The 20,238-nt window shown below is 33.8% G+C and overlaps 1 protein-coding gene across 1 annotated transcript; it reads left to right on the top strand.

The window, feature by feature from the left end:
* The first annotated feature begins 2,681 nt into the window (after positions 1–2,681).
* LOC147396233 (putative plant SNARE 13) lies at positions 2,682–11,322 on the top strand. Its single transcript, XM_086450510.1, has 10 exons — positions 2,682–3,045; positions 5,267–5,359; positions 5,630–5,723; positions 5,865–5,902; positions 7,569–7,666; positions 9,274–9,353; positions 9,429–9,485; positions 9,617–9,709; positions 9,799–9,873; positions 10,915–11,322. The coding sequence occupies exons 1-10, from the start codon at positions 2,969–2,971 to the stop codon at positions 11,017–11,019; spliced, it is 810 nt and encodes a 269-aa protein (XP_086306636.1). The 5' UTR covers positions 2,682–2,968; the 3' UTR covers positions 11,020–11,322.
* Positions 11,323–20,238: the final 8,916 nt, after the last annotated feature.

Raw genomic sequence — 20,238 nt, 5'->3', positions numbered from 1 at the left:
GGTCTTTTTAAAACTTTTAACCCATATAAGACAAAACGATTTGTCTAGAATTTTCTCTCTTAAATCTGACACTTAAAATATATATATAAATAAATAATGATAAATTGAGTTAAATGGTTTGACTCATCTGAGACAACTCGGTCTCGTCCATAGATGAGGCAAGACGTCAAACTAAGTTTTGAAATCATGTTTGGATTGGTTATGACTTGTTTCCGCAATTATACCTAATTTGTTGTTGTAAGCTTGGAGAATTATTGGCACACCAAGTTCACATCAAGTATTTTTTATTTTTATTTGTTCTCATTTTTTTATTTTGTACTTTTTGATCATCTCCTTCAAGGGTTGCTTAAATAAAATAAAATAAAAATAGAATTATTAATAAATAGATGGCCAGAGTCAACTTTCTTTCAATATGTTGAATTCATCTCAATTGACTTCATCACCTATAAAAAAAAAAAAAAAAAAAAAAAAAAAAAAAAAAATTGAAATTATTCCAATGTTTTCAAGTAGGTAAAATATTATTTGCCTAAGATATATGAAAATGACTATGTGATTTAATTATCACATATGATTTGATCCAGTTGATCATAAAAACAAGATGGATAACTAATGATATATAGTATTTAGTCCTCGCAGAATATTAATTTGCATTCCAGATTGAATTGAGTCACACTAAAAGCGCACAACGCCTTTCTAGGGGAGAAGGACTAGTTAAAATGACATGAGGAGGCTACAAATAGGAGCAGAGACACTTTGTAGTTTCTACCGCAAAAAGAGAAATATTCTCCTATTATTATTTATTATACTAAAAGCTGTTTTGTTCTGCTGGGTTGGGTGGGGTTGGGTCCCAACTTGTTCACATGGTCGCGTACAGCGCAGTCCACCCCACATCACGCCTTATTAAATGCCAATCATTCTTTTCAATAATCCCTTGCTAACGTACGCAGGAAGCTAATGGTGCTTATCCCTTGCAATTCAACTTAACAAAATCTCGGCTAAACGAGATATGACCATCAATAAACATGGCATCGCTATTCGCGACTTTTGTGGCTTTATGTAGGTTATGGGCCCCCCATTAATTCATCTGATAAGATCAAAAATCACCTTAAATTTATTTTATATCACATGGCCATGATCAAAGTAGAACATTTAGCTGGGACACTCGTCAAATTGTTGGTCATCATTTCTTATACATAATGTGGTAGCAGGAGAAAGTTAAACCACTTTCGAGGTTGTTGATAGTTGTTCAAGTTGACATTGATCCGTTGAAATACTTAATATTTGAGGCCTTGAGATGAAAATGATAATGGATAAATTCTCACAAAGTATCATGTGATTCCTATTAAGGATTATCAGGCAAATGATAAGATAGGATGTGACATTATTCTATTTTGACATGGCAAGAGTGAGGCACAATTTGCAAATGAAGCATTCTTTAGACATGTATTTGATCAAAATAACGATCCTAATTATGTAAAATTAAAATTAAATGAGGATCAAAAATGAAAAAACTTAAAAAAACAAATCTCATGTCATTGATGTACAAACACTCCCATTAACTATTTTTATCTTTCTTTGACACTTCAAAGCTCTATTCACTGTATTTAAATGGTATATTGTAATGGGAGTTAGATTAGTGAGCTTAGGGATCAAATAGAATTATTTATAATCGATGCTCTCCATCAAAACTTCAGTACAAGTTGCTACTGTAGCACATTCTTAGATAGTCATTGATGACGTTCCTTAACCTTAGAAAACGTGAAGACGAGTTACTAAGTCGTAGGCTACAATCTAATCACTCTCGAGAGTATAGGAAATCGACCAGACAGGACAGTTACTCAAGACACATGCGTGTATGTGGCCAAAACTAACATTAACATCTCTATGATTGATACAATCAACACAATAAAGAGTTTCAAGGATATAAATAGATAGGTAAATATATAAGATTGATACTATTCAAGATGAAATTATACTAAATTTGCAACAAACTTAATCATTGAAGTGTACTCACATGCGTGAACAAAACTCCAAGCAAAATTACTCCAAAAGGAAAATCAATAACTAACATCGAACAAGATTAAAGGAGCCCACATATACCCAAGTTTCTTAACCATAGTGATTGATGCATGTTAAGGAATAGAATCATCATCGATTTAATGGCCGATCATTGAAGGGAGGGGATCCTCCATAGCCCATTTCTCTTGTGGTTTTGTTGTAATTCTTGTTTTATAATCCATAAATTACTACATTCAAGGAAAATAACAACACAGCCCTCTTCGATTCACGGTTTAGATCAGATTTTTTTTAAAAAAATTATACAAAAAAAAAAAAATCTTTTTTGACCTTAATCAAGTGTTTGAAAATGGACGGTCACTATATTCTTATATTAATCAATTGAATGCAATCATCTTAATGATGAGGCACACCCACAAACGTTGAAATGAGCTACTGAGGGCTACAGGAGATTAGCGCTACAGAGGATCTGCTCCAATCATTGAACGATATAATCATTTTTAGTTTGTTGCATTTCTTGAATGATCGATAAATTGGAGTTCGTAATTTATCGCGATATTATGGTAGCTGCGTATTATATATCGTCCGACGAATCTCTGGCTTCGTGCACCCTCGGCTCATTTTAGATTCCTTACACATTCCCACTAAACGGTTTCTTTTTAAAAAAAAAATTCAAGACAACCAATTCATCATATAAATCGAATCTTATTACGAATTTGCCCTTCTTTTCATCATTTCCCACCAAGGCACCAAATCCTCCAAAAGCCCTAAGAGCCTGAAATTCCTCTCCTCCCCAAACCATCTCCGCTTTCTCTTACAGAATTATATTTTTACGATTAGGGATTTTTTGTTCTTTCGAAGCTTCATTAAGATCTATTGGAGTTAAAGATCACTGTCAAATGATGGTGTAAGCTCTGAAGATCTGTTGCCGGGTTTGGAGATCCGGCTAACCATGGCGTACGAAATGGAGATGAGTCCTCAGTTGGAGCAGATCGATGGAGAAATTCAAGACAATTTTCGAGCTCTCAAGTAAGATTACCACGATTTGATTTAGATTTGAAGTTCTGTAATTTGTTTTTTCCTCTTTTGTCCCGATTGATTTAGTTTTGATGTTTATTGTTCTGAATCTGAATCCAGTGATATGAAATGACTTATAAATGCGTATGGATTTCTGGAATTTTCATTAACTTTGTATAGTGGAATCTATAGGTTTTTCTTGCATGTTTTAATTAATTTATAATGTTCAAATTACGCTAAAAATGAGTTATTTTATAAATTTTATTGTTCAGATGTAAACCTAGGCTACCAGCATTCTCATTGAAGACATAAGAGGTTATGTATTTATGTATCAGAATATAGGATCACAGTTTAAGGAGACTTCATGGCACAGATTTGGAGTTATGAAATATCCACATTGAGATGTTGAGGTATTAGGGGCTTAGATGTTTTTCCTTTACCCAAGCAAGTATATGGTTACAAGTCAAGCATTAATGTGTATTAGACAGTGCTATGTATTACTAGTTCTCCAGATGCAGGTTCAATCAAACATTACTGAAAAAGAAGATGCTGCCTTATGATCAAAGGTTGGGACCTAACCTTTTATGGAATAAGTTGGGGTCATTAGATATTTGTGGTGGGAATGCCATAACTAAAGTAAGGGTTGAGCTACACATCTATGCAATAGTATACATGATGCTTAGTTTGCTAATGCGGCCATTACTCTAAGTACCGAATTTTCTGATGGGTATTCTTTGGGATGATAACAACTAACGAAGAGAGGTTGGTATGTCCCAAGAGTAATTTTTTCAGCTAGAGAAGGGAAACTATCCAAGTTTAGTTACCCAAAGAAAGGAAACTATTATATATAGTGATTTGGGACATTTTTGTGGATCGAGTGAGTGGTTGAGTGGATATGTGCAAAAGAAAACCACATTATTTAGACTTATAGTTATTTGATTAAAGCTACTTGTTGACTAATATAGTTACGGCATATTCAACGAAGGCCAGTTACAACTCATTTAAAAAAAAATATTCAAGTTGAAGGTCCTAAAAGAGCAAGAGGGAAACCCAAAAGAGTGTGGATGGAGATAGTGAAAGAAAATAAAACTCATTGTCAATGACAAAAGAGTTGGCTTAGGAAATTTCATTTAACCAACCCCAAAGAAAGAAAACTATTATATATAGTGATTTGGGACGTTTTTGTGGATCGAGTGAGTGGTTGAGTGGATATGCGCAAAATAAAACCACATTATTTAGACTTATAGTTATTTGATTAAAGCTACTTGTTGACTAAGATAGTTACGGCATATTCAACGAAGGCCAGTTACAACTCATTTTAGAAAAAAAATATTCAAGTTGAAGGTCCTAAAAGAACAAGAGGGAAACCCAAAAGAGTGTGGATGGAGATAGTGAAAGAAAATAAAACTCATTGTCAATGACAAAAGAGTTGGCTTAGGAAATTTCATTTAACCAACCCCAAATCTTTTGTTTCCTGAGAAGGGAGATTATTTGGACCTCCAAATTTAATGGTTTGGAAACTTTCAATATGATCTTGTTTTATTCATTTGATGAGACATTGGGATTGTGAAACCAAATCATGTGATGTTGTTGTTGATAGACAGAGAAGGGAGGGTATTTGGACCTCCAAATCCAATTATTTGGTAGCTTTCAATGTGATCTCGTTTTGTTCATTTGGTGAGGTTTTAGGGTTTGTGAAACGAAATCATGAAGAATAAAATTGGGTGGAGCGGTATGTGCAGGAAACCCTGGTAGAATTTCATTCTTGATGTTGAGCCATCTAGAAATGGGTTGCTCATTAGGGGTTGTTCAAGAAACCATTGCTTATCTGAGCACCTTGCTGTGATTATGGCCTATGGGTTCTTCACATGGATGAACATAGACATTCCTCCATCCCCCAAAAGGAAAAAAAATGCCGTTCTTCAATATGCACATCTTTTGCATATCCGCTTTTACTAAACTGCCTATTTTCTTGTTTGAACTCTTGAAATGAAACATTATTTTTTTGGCTATGGAAATTGCATCCGATCTTTAATGATCAAACATGTTGCAGTGCCAATAATAATGCTTTTATAGTATAATGACATTTACCAAAGAGAAGGCTCTGATGGTTATGTAATAATAATGCAGGGGGCTATCTCAGCCTCCCCTTCTTCTTTTCTTCATTAATATAATTTATAATTATAAAAAAAAAAAAAAAAATAACGGCATTTACTTCTTTTCTCTTTCACAGAAATGGCTTCCAGAAGCTGGATAAGATTAAAGACCCCAATAGACAAAGTAAACAATTGGAGGAACTTACAGGGAAGATGAGGGAGTGTAAGCGGTGCGTTTGATCAACTTCATGAGCCTTCTCATTTCTTTATTACAATTTTATCCATACTGGTTTGTGGTTTCAAAATTACAATATTTCACCATGTATGGGTAGATAATTTATGTTTCCATGTGGAGAATATTGTAATTTGATTGGAGAATGAAGTGAACATTTTGTTCTCTTCCATTGGAAACCATTTTGGAAGATATTTCTTGGAGTATCTTTGTTTTGTAGATTGTGAGAAATCTATGCATCATCATCTGTATCAAAATTTTATTATAGGTTGATCAAAGAGTTTGATCGTGAAATTAAAGACGAGGAAAGTGGAAATCCTCCTGAGGTCAATAAGCAACTCAATGAAAGAAAACAATCCCTGGTTAGTTGTTTGGAATTATTTTAATTTTCTATGTGCTATCATTTTATTCTATTAACTTAATTATCCTTCATATTCATATCTTGGTAGTTTTCTGCTAAATTATGTGGTAATTGATTTAGATAATAAACTGTATTGCTGCAGATCAAAGAGTTGAATTCGTATGTGGCCTTGAGAAAAACGTAAGTTAGTTTCACTAATTTAATTATCTTATCTTAAACATCAACAGGTAATTATCTGCTTTCTAGAGTCCAAGAGTCTGTTGAAACTGGTGCTGTTGTTGATACATGAATTTCACAGAAATTTGAAAGTGGAAACTTTTAAAATCTATAGTTCTTTACACCATACATTATTCATAATAAATACACCATACATTATGCGTAATTACTTATTTTCTTTTATTTTTAAATAAAAATAATTTATAGACATGAAATTTTTCAGTAATGTTTCATATGGAATGAAAATGTTTAGTATATATTGTAGAAGTATATTTTATACGAAGAATGTAAGATGGTCAAGCTGACCATCAAAAAGAAAAAGCGTAAAAAAAAAAAAAAAAAAGAAACAAAAGACCTTGAACCAGCTTTATCATGCTTGTAAGCTTAAGTCATTACTTTTTAATTGGTAATCTTTTATAGGTGGCTAGAGAAAAGCATTCTGGTTTATTACTTCATCTAAACGAAGCTCATTCTATCTTATGAATTAATTGGATGGTTATGCGTAGTGTAGTGAATAATGTTATGTAGCACATAGGTGATAGGGCATCTTCAGACTAGGTGAAGCCTAAGAGAAAATTTATTGTATTTATTTCATAAGAATTAAATAATTGAGGATAATGCACAACAAAGTTAAAGGGGAAAAAAGCACATATAGCCAAAGCTTATATAGCAGCCAAAAAGGATTATAGCAACAAAGTTAAAGGATTATATAACTTGATCGTCAATTACTATGAAAAAATACTTCTTTTGTTGAATGTTCTAAGAAAAGCAGATATTTATACATAAATAAAACTCATTACTATTTTTTTTTGGACCATGATAATAAATAAAGCAAATGAAATATTGCAAAAGACTTGAGAGAATAGGGGAAAGAGAGCATCATTTCTGTGTTGCACAGATACAACCTGTCTCCTAAGACAGAGATAGGGAAAGGATTGTTCTTTTGTTGCACAAACATGTTTAAGAAGAAGGAGATTGGGGGAAAAAGGGGGGGGGGGGGGGGGGGGGGGGTGCGTATCTATGTTGCACAGACAACCAATCTCCAAGAAACGGATGGAGATGGTAGGGGGGATTGTATCTATATTGCATGGTCAACCCATCTCTAACAAATGAAGGGGAGAATAGCATGGAGTTCCTCCTAAAAATAGAAGAATGTTACCTTAGCTTGGGCTTCAATACTTAATATCTGCATTCAGTAAATTTACACTTACAAAAGAACAACAAAAAACAAACCTATGGGACTATTTTTCTTCATGTTGTAAGAGGTAAGAGGTTTATTTATGTGTAGAGGATACACTATATTAAATTTCACACAATGCTTAGGTTGATGCTTAAACTTCCAGTGCTTCAGGACCTTGGCGTGCCTTAGTGAGCCCCTGGTGATTAGGGTTCATCTCAGGACTAGCTTAAGCACTAGGAGTCTTGGCTAGGTTAGGCAAGTCTCATAATCTTAATAACAATGGTTACACGTTGTTGCTTATCAGAAAAAAAGAAAAAAGCAATGGTTACAGATTGTCTTTGAGTTGTATTTGCTTCTTTACTTGGCCTTATTTAACCTGTATTTGAAGAACTCCTGCTTTGATTTCTCTCCGTATCTCGAAGATCCCCTGTTGAAGTTGTGGCAATGCAGATATATGAGTAGCCTCGGTGATAAAAGAGTTGAACTCTTCGATATGGGAGCAGGAGGTAGTGATCCTACAGCCGAGGACAATGTTCAAATGGCATCATGTGAGATTTGATCTCTCATCTATATTTTCTTCATTTATCTGAGGGGGAAAGTAAATAAATATCTATTTCTTCATATGCCAGTTTTGGTAGTGGGTATATGTTTACCTGGTGATATTTACTTCTTTCCCATCATCTTCAGAGGGCATCATCACATTCATATATATTTGATTATGTTTATTCTTTTTAGTCATTGTTTATCTCCTTGATTCTACTCTACATTTGATTTAATACCACATTCACCAGAAGAAGTAGAAAGCCAGCCATGGGCTTTGTTCAAGTAGTGAAAGTAATCTACATCGTGTATCCCTTGATATAATTCCATTATACTCATTCACATGTGTACATATGTAATTATATTTGTTTGCATTGGATCAGAGTTCAAAAATAAATGCTTTTAGGGTCTGTTTCGATCACAGTTGATGCACCTTCTTTTTTTTCTGGTGGTAACAGTTTCTTAAAGAGAGATTTTACCAGGCAGACCTTTTATTACAAAATCTCTCCCTTACTTTATCATGTTTGTTACTCAACAAACCTTGAAGTGGGACCCACATCTTTTGAAAAGATTAAATACTAGTAATACCTCTAGTTCTTTAAATTATTAACTGTTATATCCTCATCTCCTCTCAACATATATTCTATCCAAACCAGGGTATTATAGGTATTTAATCATTTTAAAAAGATGCGAGTCCCACTCCAAAGTTTATTAAGTAAGAAAAACACTTTCCTTACTAAGTTAGTAAGCAAAGTTTCATGACAGCATTAATTTGTGGCAAAAAGTGTGGGTCCCACTCCAAAGTTTGTTAAGTAAGAAAAATACTTTCCTTATAAGTTAGTAAGGAAAGTTTCATAACCACATCAATTTATGGCATCCAAAAACATGATCTGATGCCACAGGGTTGTAGAGGACAAAATTCTAAGAACTTTGAAAAAAAATTCAAAAAAGAATTAATTTTCACCGTTGAATTGTAATTTTAAATTTGGGTGTTCGGTAGCCATCCATTTTCAACATCTAGGATCAAGTTCAAAAATGTTTTTTTGTTTTTGTTGAATCTGAGTTTTTCCATGAAATCTAGAAGCCTGTGATCTTGGATTGCCAATGTGAGAATCCATGTGGGCCCAACAATCCTTAGTAAGATTTAAAATCTTACTAACTTAGTAAGGTTAGCCTGGTTGGTAAAGTAAGGTCTGCTGAGTAACAAAGTTGATAAAGTATGGAGTTTTTGAAATAAAAATGTAACAGATAGGTCTGCCCGGTAAATCTCTCGTTCTTAAATTGTATGCACTTCAAGGAGAAAATGGACAAAACTGGTTGTTATTAAGTAACAAGGCCTACTTTTTTTTTAAATTCTTTTTGGAACTCTCAATAATTAACTAAATGGGAATTTGAATGTATGCACTTTAATTAGAAAATTGGCTAAACTGGTTATTAAGTAACAAGACCTATTTTTTTAATTTCTTTTTGATACTCTCAATATTTAATTAAATGGGAATTTGAATTTCAATGGGATTCAATTTTGTTTATAAAAAAAAAAAAAATTGGAGTGGGATGCAGATGACTCTTAGTTTTAGCCGCATTCTCATGGTAATTGACCGTGGTTGTCCTGTAGCAATGTCCAATCAAGAGCTTATTGATGCTGGGAAAAAGAAGATGGACGAGACTGATCAGACTATCGAACGCTCAAAACAAGTACCTAGTTTTCCTTTATGCTTTCTTAATATTCTGCTGTGACTGTTGTATCCTCACCTTGAAGATCGATGCTAGGTTGTGGAGAAAACAATTGAGGTGGGATCTCAGACTGCAGTAACCTTGAAGGGTCAGGTGAGTAGGCATCATAAATACCCAGCCATTGATTAAAATAAAAGCTAGTGAAGTAGTCTGCATAGCCCTTTCCTCTGGCCTCCTCATGCTTCGGTCTTTCACATGGCTTATTTGACTTAAATATCTTGCAGACTGAACAAATGGGGCGCATTGTTAATGAGCTGGACACGATTCAGTTCTCAATCAAGAAGGCTTCCCAGTTGGTGAAGGAGATTGGTAGGCAGGTTGGTTCATTTTTCCCCATTTTGGAACATTATTCTCTTATTATTGTCATTTTTAGTTCTGAAATATATATTGCCAAATCCCTTTTCAGGTGGCTACTGATAAATGTATCATGCTATTTCTGTTTTTTATTGTTTGTGGTGTAATAGCCATCATCATTGTCAAGGTACTCTCTGTCTCTTCTCAACATCAAAACCTTGTGACATCTTTTAGATATTTTCAAGTAACAAAACAAAAAATGAATTTCCTCCTGGGAAATGTTACCTTGGCACTTCTACTTTTGGAATTTTCGCCATGCCAGCAATTGGACACTTGTAAACGTGGCACGACATTTATTGACATGTAAAAAAAAATCATATTATAGCATCAAAGTTTGTCTCATTTCCATTTATGGTGAAATGAAGTATCTCTTTAGGGGAAAAAAGTATGTTTATATTATAATGAATAATTTAAATTATTTAACTTATAAAAAAATGAATAATTCAAATTAGGTGATAACATACACATTTACTTTTCATCTGTTTGTGAGTAGGTTTTCCAATCCTCTCTCTAAGATTTTCTTAGTTTGTTTCGTTAAAATCATGGTTCAAATCTATGATATCAACCGTTTTTCTCATCTCCTTCGTTTTGTCTTCTCCTTTATTTATTTTTTATTTTTTATGGGAGTAATATGTGTCTTCATGGAAGCATTATTCTTAAAACAATTTTTGAATTGGTTTCGTCCAATTTTTATTCTCTCTCTAGTATTTTGTATGGCTGTCTCCTTATTCGAATTTTCTGAAGTTGGCTTGCCAAACACATACAGAGACCTTAACACTTGGCACCCAGACCATTTGTCTAGGTAACTGCTTGTGGGATATTTGATTTTATATGAAAAATTAGTGCTTTTATTTACAGAAATACCGTAAGAGAATTGAGACTGAGATAGTGTAGAAGAGTACATGACACCATCATACCCTGGTTTGGTCTTCTGTTGTACCATACCCATGGCTTAGTCCATATGCACTTCCATGGGTGGTCAAAGATAAGAAAAGTCCTTGATTTGCATCATCATTACATGCCATGAAAACTGCATCAATCTTATGGTCAGTAGTCTTTTTAGAAACACAAATTCTATCACATGCATCCTACATGTCACCTACTAACATGCAGGTATGAATTTGTGCATGTTTAACCCCACTTCTAACAGCTATTTGTATCTTTTTAGATCGTGAACCCAAACAATAAAGACATCAAAGACATCCCTGGATTGGCACCTCCTGCCCCATCGAGGAGGTTATTGTCTACACCGGCTATGGATCTCTTCAACTAGTGTTTCCATATCAAAGGAAGCGTGATGTTAGTGTGATCCATGAAAGAGTACAGTGAAGTAGGCGTGATGATGCTGTTTGTTTGCATCTGGCAGGGTTTTTCTGCTTACATCGATCTTGTTTGCTGAGATGTGCATATCCTGATTGATTATTCTTTGTGTAAATCAGATTTTTGAGGTTTTCTCATCTCTCTTTTGGTTGTATTGATTGTGATGGCTGTCATTGTAAACCTCCCAAGACTCTAGTTGTGCTATATACATAAATATATATTCATCAATAGCTGCTGCTGATCATTATTATTTAAATGCATGACAAATACACTGACTGCTTCAAGGAGAAATGTGAACCTTTCATGCATTAATACGCGAAAAGAACTTGTGTGTAAGGGTTTTGCTCGTAAATTTCCTTCTCCAAAATTTTTATAGATGATACCTGAACACCCGGTATCGTGCACACAGCGCAGTCCTTACTATGGTTTTCAATTTGGCTATCATGCACTTTAGTAGTGGCCTTGAACATTTTCAATTGCTTTGATTATAATGATAACTATGATTTGGCCTAGGGTCACCCAACTCGCTAAAAAGGAACCAAACCAGTTCGCATTATGGCTTGTTAGAGGTAGTAAATTTATCGAATTCTATTTCATGTAAAGATTTTTAAATCCCTCCCACATTTTGATATTATTTAAGATATCTCCCTACAATTTCAAACTAATAAAATACCCCTTTGACCTCTATCTTTACTATTATACTAGTGAAAAATGACCAAATACTCTCATGTTCAAGAGAAGTGCCACTCAGCTAAGTGGTAAGATGTGTGAAAAGTTATTCCCACATCCTAGGTTCAAACCCCCATTGAACCCCTACTTCTTCACTTATTAAGAAAAAAAACCCTCATATCCAACATATAAATAAATAAATAAAATTGATTTTTTTTTCTTCTCAAAATTTGCTACCGTACTTAATACTTCAACGTTCAAATGTCATCTCTGTCAACGCCTATTGTAAGAATAAAAAAAATCACTCTTTTGGGATTGGAAAAAGTGCCAAATCTAGGCATTTGGGTCTGGTTCAACCCAATCCATGCCTCAACCTATTCGGCCATAAGGGGATCCAACGCATTATTCCATCATATGGTGGATCGGCCTCCAAAGGAGTCTCTATCCCTTTAATCGTTTCCATAAGGTGGTTTGGCTTCCTTGACAGCCGACCCCTTCACTCGTTGTACCATAAGGTAGTTCAGTCTCCTCAAGGAGCCAACATCTTGTAATTTTCATCTCAAGGAGGTTCGGCCCCCTCAAGGACTTGACCTCTTGTTATTTTCATCCAAAGGAGGTTCGGCCTCCCAAAGGAACTAACCCCTTGCTTTTCCATCCGAATGAGGTTTGGCCTCCTCAAGAAATCGACCCTTTGCTATTTTCATCTGACCCTTCTTTGAAACACTAAAGTGATTTGACTAAGTTTTGTTAGCAGCAATAGCTATTACTACTGCTACTTCTTCTTCTTTTCCTCATGCTTACTAGTTGATGTTACTATTTCCTCTTCTTTTCCTATTTCGGCTTAGTAGATAATAGAACTACTTCTTCTTCTCTTACTCTTGTTCAGTAGTTGATATTACTATTACTACTACTACTTTTGGGAATTACTCTAATAAGATTGATGTACTAAAGGAATTGTGTGAAGCTATCCGAGTAGCAACATAGCTAGTTATCATTAAGTTATTCAAGTAATAAAAGTCATTACAGTATGCTCTACCACCAAGGTAAAACACAAATGGTACTCGACAAAGTTGCAGACACATAACTCTATTGAGTCAACTCAAAGAATTGAATACTCATCGAGTTGGAGCAGTTATATATTTAAAATCACTCCTCATGTAGGTTATAAGAACTATGAGGAATGGATCTTCATTATCATCAAAGCATCATGGGCTTTTATTATCATAAATACTAGAAAACTTGGGTGAGTAGTTACAACTAAGTTTACTATCTCTTTTAATGAGTCCAATCTATAAATAGTAAGTGTGCACACTGGATCGGATAAATCCGAGAACCAAACCAATCCGAAGCCTTTTTGAACTGGATTGGTTCAGATTGAGCATGATTTGGTTTGGATACGGATTGTAAAAAAAACCGATTGATTTGGTTTGATTTCGGATTAGGGGTATAATAGAACCGAACCAATCCGAGAACCGAATCAATTTATATATAATATATATTTAAAAATAAAATATAATCTTAAAAGACAATAAGTAGAAACATTCAAACAATACTCAAAGTCTCAAACCTTTTTTTTTAATTTTTTTTCATCTATTCTCTCTTCAAGTTCTTTGAAAAAAACCTAGCCGTTCATTTCCCTCACCTCGCCATTCGCCACCTCCTCAAAAAACAAAGAGGTAACCAATCTCTCTCTCTTTCTCTATCTCTCTCTATCTCTCTCTCTCTCTCCCTCTCTCTCTCAATTGTGTTAATGTGTTACGAAGAGGTAACTCTTTCTTTTGTCTTTGCATATACTCCTTATATCTCTTACAAAAATTCATTTCCTCTGTTTTTTTCTAACAAAACCTCAAAAAATGTACACAAATATCTCTCACAACTCTCAAAAAATGGATCTACCTATTTATGGAAAAATTTTCTCAAAGAATTTGATTCTTTGTTTTTTTCACAAGAACCTTTAAGGATTTTGTATTTTTTCTCAGATTACTATAGAGATGTCTATCTATTCTGATTTTTTTTTCTTTCCATAAAAAATTTGCGACTCTGTAGACACCCTATTTTTGCACTCGCCTGATTAATCAACTCGTCAACCTGATTGCAACGGTTCCCAATTATGGATGATTATTCCAATGCTATATTTTGTTGCTATATATGTTTTAGAAATTCAGATGAGGTATCTCAAACTAATAAAATTATAGAAACCATGCTACGCTAGGAAAATATAACCCCAAAAACATAGAAATCATCATTTTTCAGATAAAAAGAAGCTTCACGATAAAAACCACTAAAAAATGGTCAAATTACCAAATACCCCTAATCTCAAAACATCCCTAGAGCCTACATTATACTTAGGAAAATCCTTTCAAATACATAAAATAACAAATTGAAACTAAATAAATCAGTTCGCCAATTTTCACAAAATTTGACAAAATTACGAAAATGCCCCCCTAAAGTTCACGACCATTTCGCACAAAATTTTTTATAAATGAAAAAAACCGATAATTCCATCGAATTTCTTATGAAAAATTGATTCCAAAACATCTTAGAACATTAAAACACGACTTAAAACGGTAATTTTACAATTTTAATAATTAAATTTTTTGAAATTAATAATTAAAACATTAATTAATGTAAAGTAAGTTTAATGTCAAAATTAAAGTCAATCAAGTAAGACTAAAGTCAAAATCTTAAAGTCAATCAAGTAAGACTAAAGTCAAAAAATTAAAGTCAATCAAGTAAGACTAAAAGTCAAAACCCTAATAGAATTCTAATTAAATAATAACTCTATTTAAAACAATTCTAATTAAAATATAACTCTATCTAAAATAATTCTAATCAAATACTAACTCTCCCTAAAACAATTCTAATTAAACATTAACTCTATCAAAACAAGCACTAAAAAAAAATCTATAAATAGGGGTCTCTACAACCTATTTTTGTATGAAAAAATAAACCCTAGAAAAAGTAGGTCAAAAAACTTCCCTAGCCTCCCATAAACCCTAATTTTGAAACCCCAACTCCTTACTTAACATCCATACCCCAATTTTAGCTCAAAAAACATCCAAAAATCCTTCTAAAACATCAAAAAATCTATAAAAAAAATCAGAAAACTCACAGATTTAAGAAGAAGATACCTCAACTTGGAGATCCGAAATCAGATCTGGCAACAGAACGAAGTGAGGAGTATTGTACAAGGAGTTGTTCTATCAGATCTGAAGGAATAAAACCGTTGCATTCAGAAAAGGTGACTATTTTTTATTTATTTATTATTATTTAGGTCTTGTTAGCAATGTAGTTTTATTTGGGAATTAGTAGAGACTAGTGTTTGCCGGGCGGGGTTAGTACCTAACACCTTCCAACTCTATAGCGTGATCCCCGGACCTGTATTTTTCTTTCGTAGATTAGTATTATTTGTTTTTTTAAAGTCAGTATTCGGTTCCTAGACCATAATAACTAGGTGGCGACTCCCAAACTTCGAAAATAAAAAAGCGGACCCGCGCACCCCGATGATCGAGAGGGCTTTCAGTGGCAACTCCACTGGGGATTATTGAGGATCAAACTTGAAAAGTCCCAAGTATGGGAAGCATTGCCAGTAAGACCTTTTATTTTAATTTATTTTTAGTTATTTGTTTATCTGTTTTTTTTGTTTTTTTTTATCATTCTTTTTTACTTAATTATTGATTATTTGTTTAGATTCCGAATACTTTGGCACAATTTTATGGTTTAATCTAGGATCATCCGGACTGACCCTAAATAATGCAGGATGTCAAGATGATAATATTGTGAAAAAAATGGTTATTGAACCATTTTCATTATTTGGTTTATTTTATATTTTTGGGTTGCATTATTATTATTATTATTTTTTTGGTATTATTTGGATTGATTTTGGGTATGTCATTTTGGAATATCGCTTTTTATGATTCAATATAGGATCATTTTGGGATGACTCTAAATAATGAAAGATTCAAATTGACATAAATTGATGATGGAATGATGGTGGTTGGGATGAGAGTTATGATTTTTTTTTTTAAAGAAAAAATCTTGGATGAATTTTTTTTAGTGCATTACTAGGCATATGCGGCGAGTTGTGAAAATAAATTATTTGTGAGTAATGCGCTAATAAACAAAAAAAATACATTTTTTTAATGTTTTTCGTGATGATGAGAGAATTCCAAGAAAAAAATCAGAAAAAAATCGTTAAAAAAAAAAAAAAAATTTACGTGTGGTGTGTCATTAGCAGAAATCCGTTTATGTTGTTTTTTTTATCTCCTCCTCCAATGGAAAAAAACGAAAAAGAGCAAATAAAAAAAACGTCATCTCTCTCTCTATCTCTCTCTTTAGCGATGGACATAAGATGCTTGCTTGCGAGGAATTCAACAAAAAATCACATGTATTCGATTGGGAATTGTTTGTAATAAATTCAAGTCGATTGATGTTGGTGCTGGTTTTCTTGGCAGAACATAACGAAAATACCCTCTTTTTCATTCCCTGATTTCTCTCACAAGGAAGAGAAAATCAAAGAAAAGAAAGTTGTATGATTCGAGTTGTGTAACATATGTTGTGGCAGCCACATATGAAAAAAATATGAGCTGTGTGTTGCTGGCAGCAACCAAAAATACCAACAAAAAAAAGGGAGATTTGAGTTGCCTATGGGCAGCAATGTTTCTTATGCAGGTATGTTGACCATGACTAAGGAAGGAATGTTTTTTTTTTTTTATATATAAAAAAAAAAAAACAGCAAAGAGTGTTGTTAAGCAACAACAAGAATGGTTATAAAAAAAAAGATTTACTTGGCAGACTTAGTGTTGCATTTGATTTTAAAAAAATAAATTTTCTTTTAAAGTTTGGCACTTAACAAGCTTTGAGGTAGGACCCATATGTTTTATAAAGTTTTTTTTTTTTACCCTCAAGTCATTAATGTTGATTTCTCAAACAAAAATTTAGATGGGTAATAAAAAAAATAATTGATCATTTGCATGGGTCTCATTAGAAATCACTTTCCTAATTAAGGGGTGTTCTTGACAGAAAGTGTGATTCTCAAATAGTAAAACTAACTTCACAAATTTAGTAAGATTTCTTTCTTACTAAGGGTTGTTAAGCTCGCCATGTGGCACCTCAAAAGCATGATCGTCATAGACTTGTAGAGGATGGAATTCCATGAGTTTTAAAAAAAATGTGTAAAGAAAAAAAATTATTCATTTTGTTTTTGGATCCAAACTTCTTCCATCAAATTTATAAAGATTCTGAAATTGGATTACTGATGAGACGACCACATTGGCGAAATGATCCTTAGTAAAATGCACAACATTGGCGAAATGATCCTTAGTAAAATGCGAAATCCTATTATGTTAGTCGGGCAATCTTGATTTTCCCCTTAGGTTTTTTGGGTGACCAACTTCATAAAGTAAAGGAATTTTTTTTATCAATAGGTCTGCCAGGTAAATCCTTTCAAAAAAAAAAAAAAATCGATTTTTTGTGCTTATATCAATGGTTAATATTATGTTATCTTTGATTGATTGATCATCATTCTCTCTAACACTGCCTTGATTGATTGCCTACCTAACATGCCATGATCTTGATATATGATGTGATTGCTTTGATTCTAATTTCGATGCGATGGGTTTTTGTATTATCTTGATTAATATTCCTAAAATACCCATACTGTGATATGATTAGGCCCATGGGCTCATTGTTTGAAAAATGTCTTGGGCACACCCCACCCTGTTTTGCACACACCACTGGCATGTTTATTGCTTTGCACTCTTGCATGTCCCATATAGCAAACGTGGTACTACTGCGTGGTCCGGTCTCTTCGCAGATACGACGTCATTCATGAAAACCACAACTCTAGTCACATACCTTAGGGTATATCAAACTGGGGCATCAGTACCGTCTGATCAGGTGACTCTGAAAGATATATTGATGCACCCAGGCTGGAGCGACCTGAGCCTTTGACCTATTGTAAGTCGCATAGTCACATGTCCTGTAAAACTTCAAATTTTCAATTCGTATCTCGAGGGAAAATAAATAGTATAATTTTAAAAAAAATCTTGAAAGTGGGACTTAGGGATAAAATTTTAGGATATTTCTGATCATTTTTAATGGAATCTGACCTCACCATTGGATTCAAAATGATCAAAAAACATACTTTAGCCTGTAAGCATGCTCAAATGCGAGTCCGAATATAAAAGTTACAAAATCCTCGATTACCGGGTCGGACACGACTAAAATAGTAATTTTTTGTTAGAGAAAGAATTATTAAGATTCGATTACACCATTGGATTCATAACGAAAAATTATTAAACATGAACTATTTATTTATCATTTTTGGAGATCAGAAAGTCGAATTATCGTCAAAAATGAAAACGATATTAATTTTAGGGGTCACCTCAGGCTAAAATTATAAATTTTTGTTAGAGATAGAATTTGTAGAAATTGACTACACCATTAGATCCGGAACGAAAAATTATGCGAAATAGAGTATTCATTTGTCAGTTTTGGAGTCCGGATGGTCAAGTTATTATCGATCAAAACAATAGGCGAAATATCGATTTCGTCCCAAATTTTATATAAATAAAATTTTAATATTTTTTTATAACTTCATCTTCCCCAACTCGTCCATACAGCCACGAAAAATAAACGAAAAATTTGTTTTTTTTTCTCGATCTTCTACCTTAGATCTTTCGCAAACAGTTCGTCGTCGAAGACTGCCGCAGAAGGGAAAAAGATCCGCAGCTTCGACATCTATAAAATCCACCCAAGAACTCTTCATTTCATCTTCTCTATCACCCAGTATCATCAAAATCAGCCGTATTTATATACGAAAATTTCGAAACTTTGACCTCGGATTTCGTCCGTTTTTGGGTCAAACCGTCTTCCGACGCAAAAGGGAGAAACGTTCGTAGGCTCGACATTTACAAAACCCACCCAACCTTTTTTCGTTTCACTTTCTATTTCACCCGATATCGTCAAAAATCAGTCGTATTTATATACGGGAATTTCGAAAACTTCGACATCGAATTTCATCGGTTTCGGGGTCAAACCGTCCTCCGTCGCAGAAAGGAGAGAGGACGACGACGTCGAAATCTTCAAAAGCACCAGGCCAGATTTAAAAATCAGTCGCTTTGACGTTCGATCCATCTCGATTTTCACGCCGATCGCCTCGATTTTCGTGCACACGCTTCGATCCTTTTGCCTAGACATTGTAAGGAACTCTCAATTTCTATTAGTAATTGTACATTGTGAAAATTGCATTTAGAATTTTATCGAAAAAATTTGGATGTATTTCCAAAATATAGAATTCTTTTGTTATTTCAAAAATTCACGCCAGAAATTACATGTTTAATATGTTTAATTGTATTTTTAACAAATTATATGTGGGTAGGGTATTTTAACGGGTTATTTCCATAAATTGGGTCTTGTGCACTGCTCGGACCCCATTTTGATATAAAATTTGTATTCTTTTTCAATATTATTGAAAATAAATAAATAAATTCTATAGTTGAAAAATGTGATTTAATATATTCAAGGAACTCATATTGAGTTGATGAATATCAGAAAATGGATATTTTATTGAAGAGATGGAAAACTGTAAAAATCGAAAAAAGGGGGAAAAAGGTATGAAACGGTAAAATGTCAGAATCACACCCGAGGGGTGATGTCTGCATTTTACATTGTTGTGTTGTGTGTAGGTTGGTGAACAGGTATCCAAGGATAATATTACTGGTTGTATGTTTATTTAAATTTCTATTAGCGCGAGACGCTGTTTACGTTTCCATTATGTTATTTATTTTAGGCCGGTGGCCACACTTGCATGGTAGGAAACTGGATATCAATTCTCAACCTTGTATTGTTAATTTCTCTTTTGTTTACAAATGAAAATAATATATATATGTAGCTATTTTGTGAGCTGTTAAAGAGTTTGTGAATGCTTGAAGGGATAGTACGTCATATCATCCGGAGTGATGTACTATCCTGGGATGTACGGTAGGGACCACCAAGCTCATACGTGGTATGGGACGCGTATGAGAGTGGAATCACAATCGGAATCCGGGTTATTCCTCTCTATCTTTACCAGTGAACTTGTAATGTAAAGGTGGTCGTATACGAATGGTTTGTATATTTGGGAATCACATGCACGCCTGATAGGCATAGACTAAGATGATTAGTCAGTGATCACTAACAATCTATAGTAGTCGAACGTTTTGACACATCGAAAAGATACCCATTGCTTACGGTCACATCAAACGGCCAGCCTGAGCCGGATAAATGGTCAACCAAATGTGGTAAGTGCAGCGACCGGCCACAAAATCAGGAACTAAAAATCAGAGAAGAATTATAACATCATGTCCCGACTGGGAACGATCCAGTCGTGAATCCCAACTCTCTAATTCTAATACTCCACCATTCTGTATTATGTATCTATTGTCTTATTTTGATATATAAAATGAATTGCATGTTTAATGTTTCCATTTGATCAATTAGATTTGTATAAAAAGATAATGTT

Source organism: Akebia trifoliata, chromosome 8, assembly GCF_017979445.1.
Source record: "Akebia trifoliata isolate Shusen 1 chromosome 8, ASM1797944v1, whole genome shotgun sequence".
Taxonomy (NCBI): domain Eukaryota; kingdom Viridiplantae; phylum Streptophyta; class Magnoliopsida; order Ranunculales; family Lardizabalaceae; genus Akebia; species Akebia trifoliata.
The sequence above is the reverse complement of the archived record's forward strand: the minus strand, read 5'-3'. Positions and strand labels throughout refer to the sequence as shown.

Bases quoted from the DNA above. Each gene is read 5' to 3' on its own strand.
- LOC147396233 (XM_086450510.1), top strand. From the start codon at position 2,969: ATGGCGTACGAAATGGAGATGAGTCCTCAGTTGGAGCAGATCGATGGA. The intron at 5,903-7,568 runs GTAAGTTAGTTT...GTGGCAATGCAG, and splicing joins TATGTGGCCTTGAGAAAAAC to ATATATGAGTAGCCTCGGTG. The intron at 7,667-9,273 runs GTGAGATTTGAT...GTTGTCCTGTAG, and splicing joins CAATGTTCAAATGGCATCAT to CAATGTCCAATCAAGAGCTT.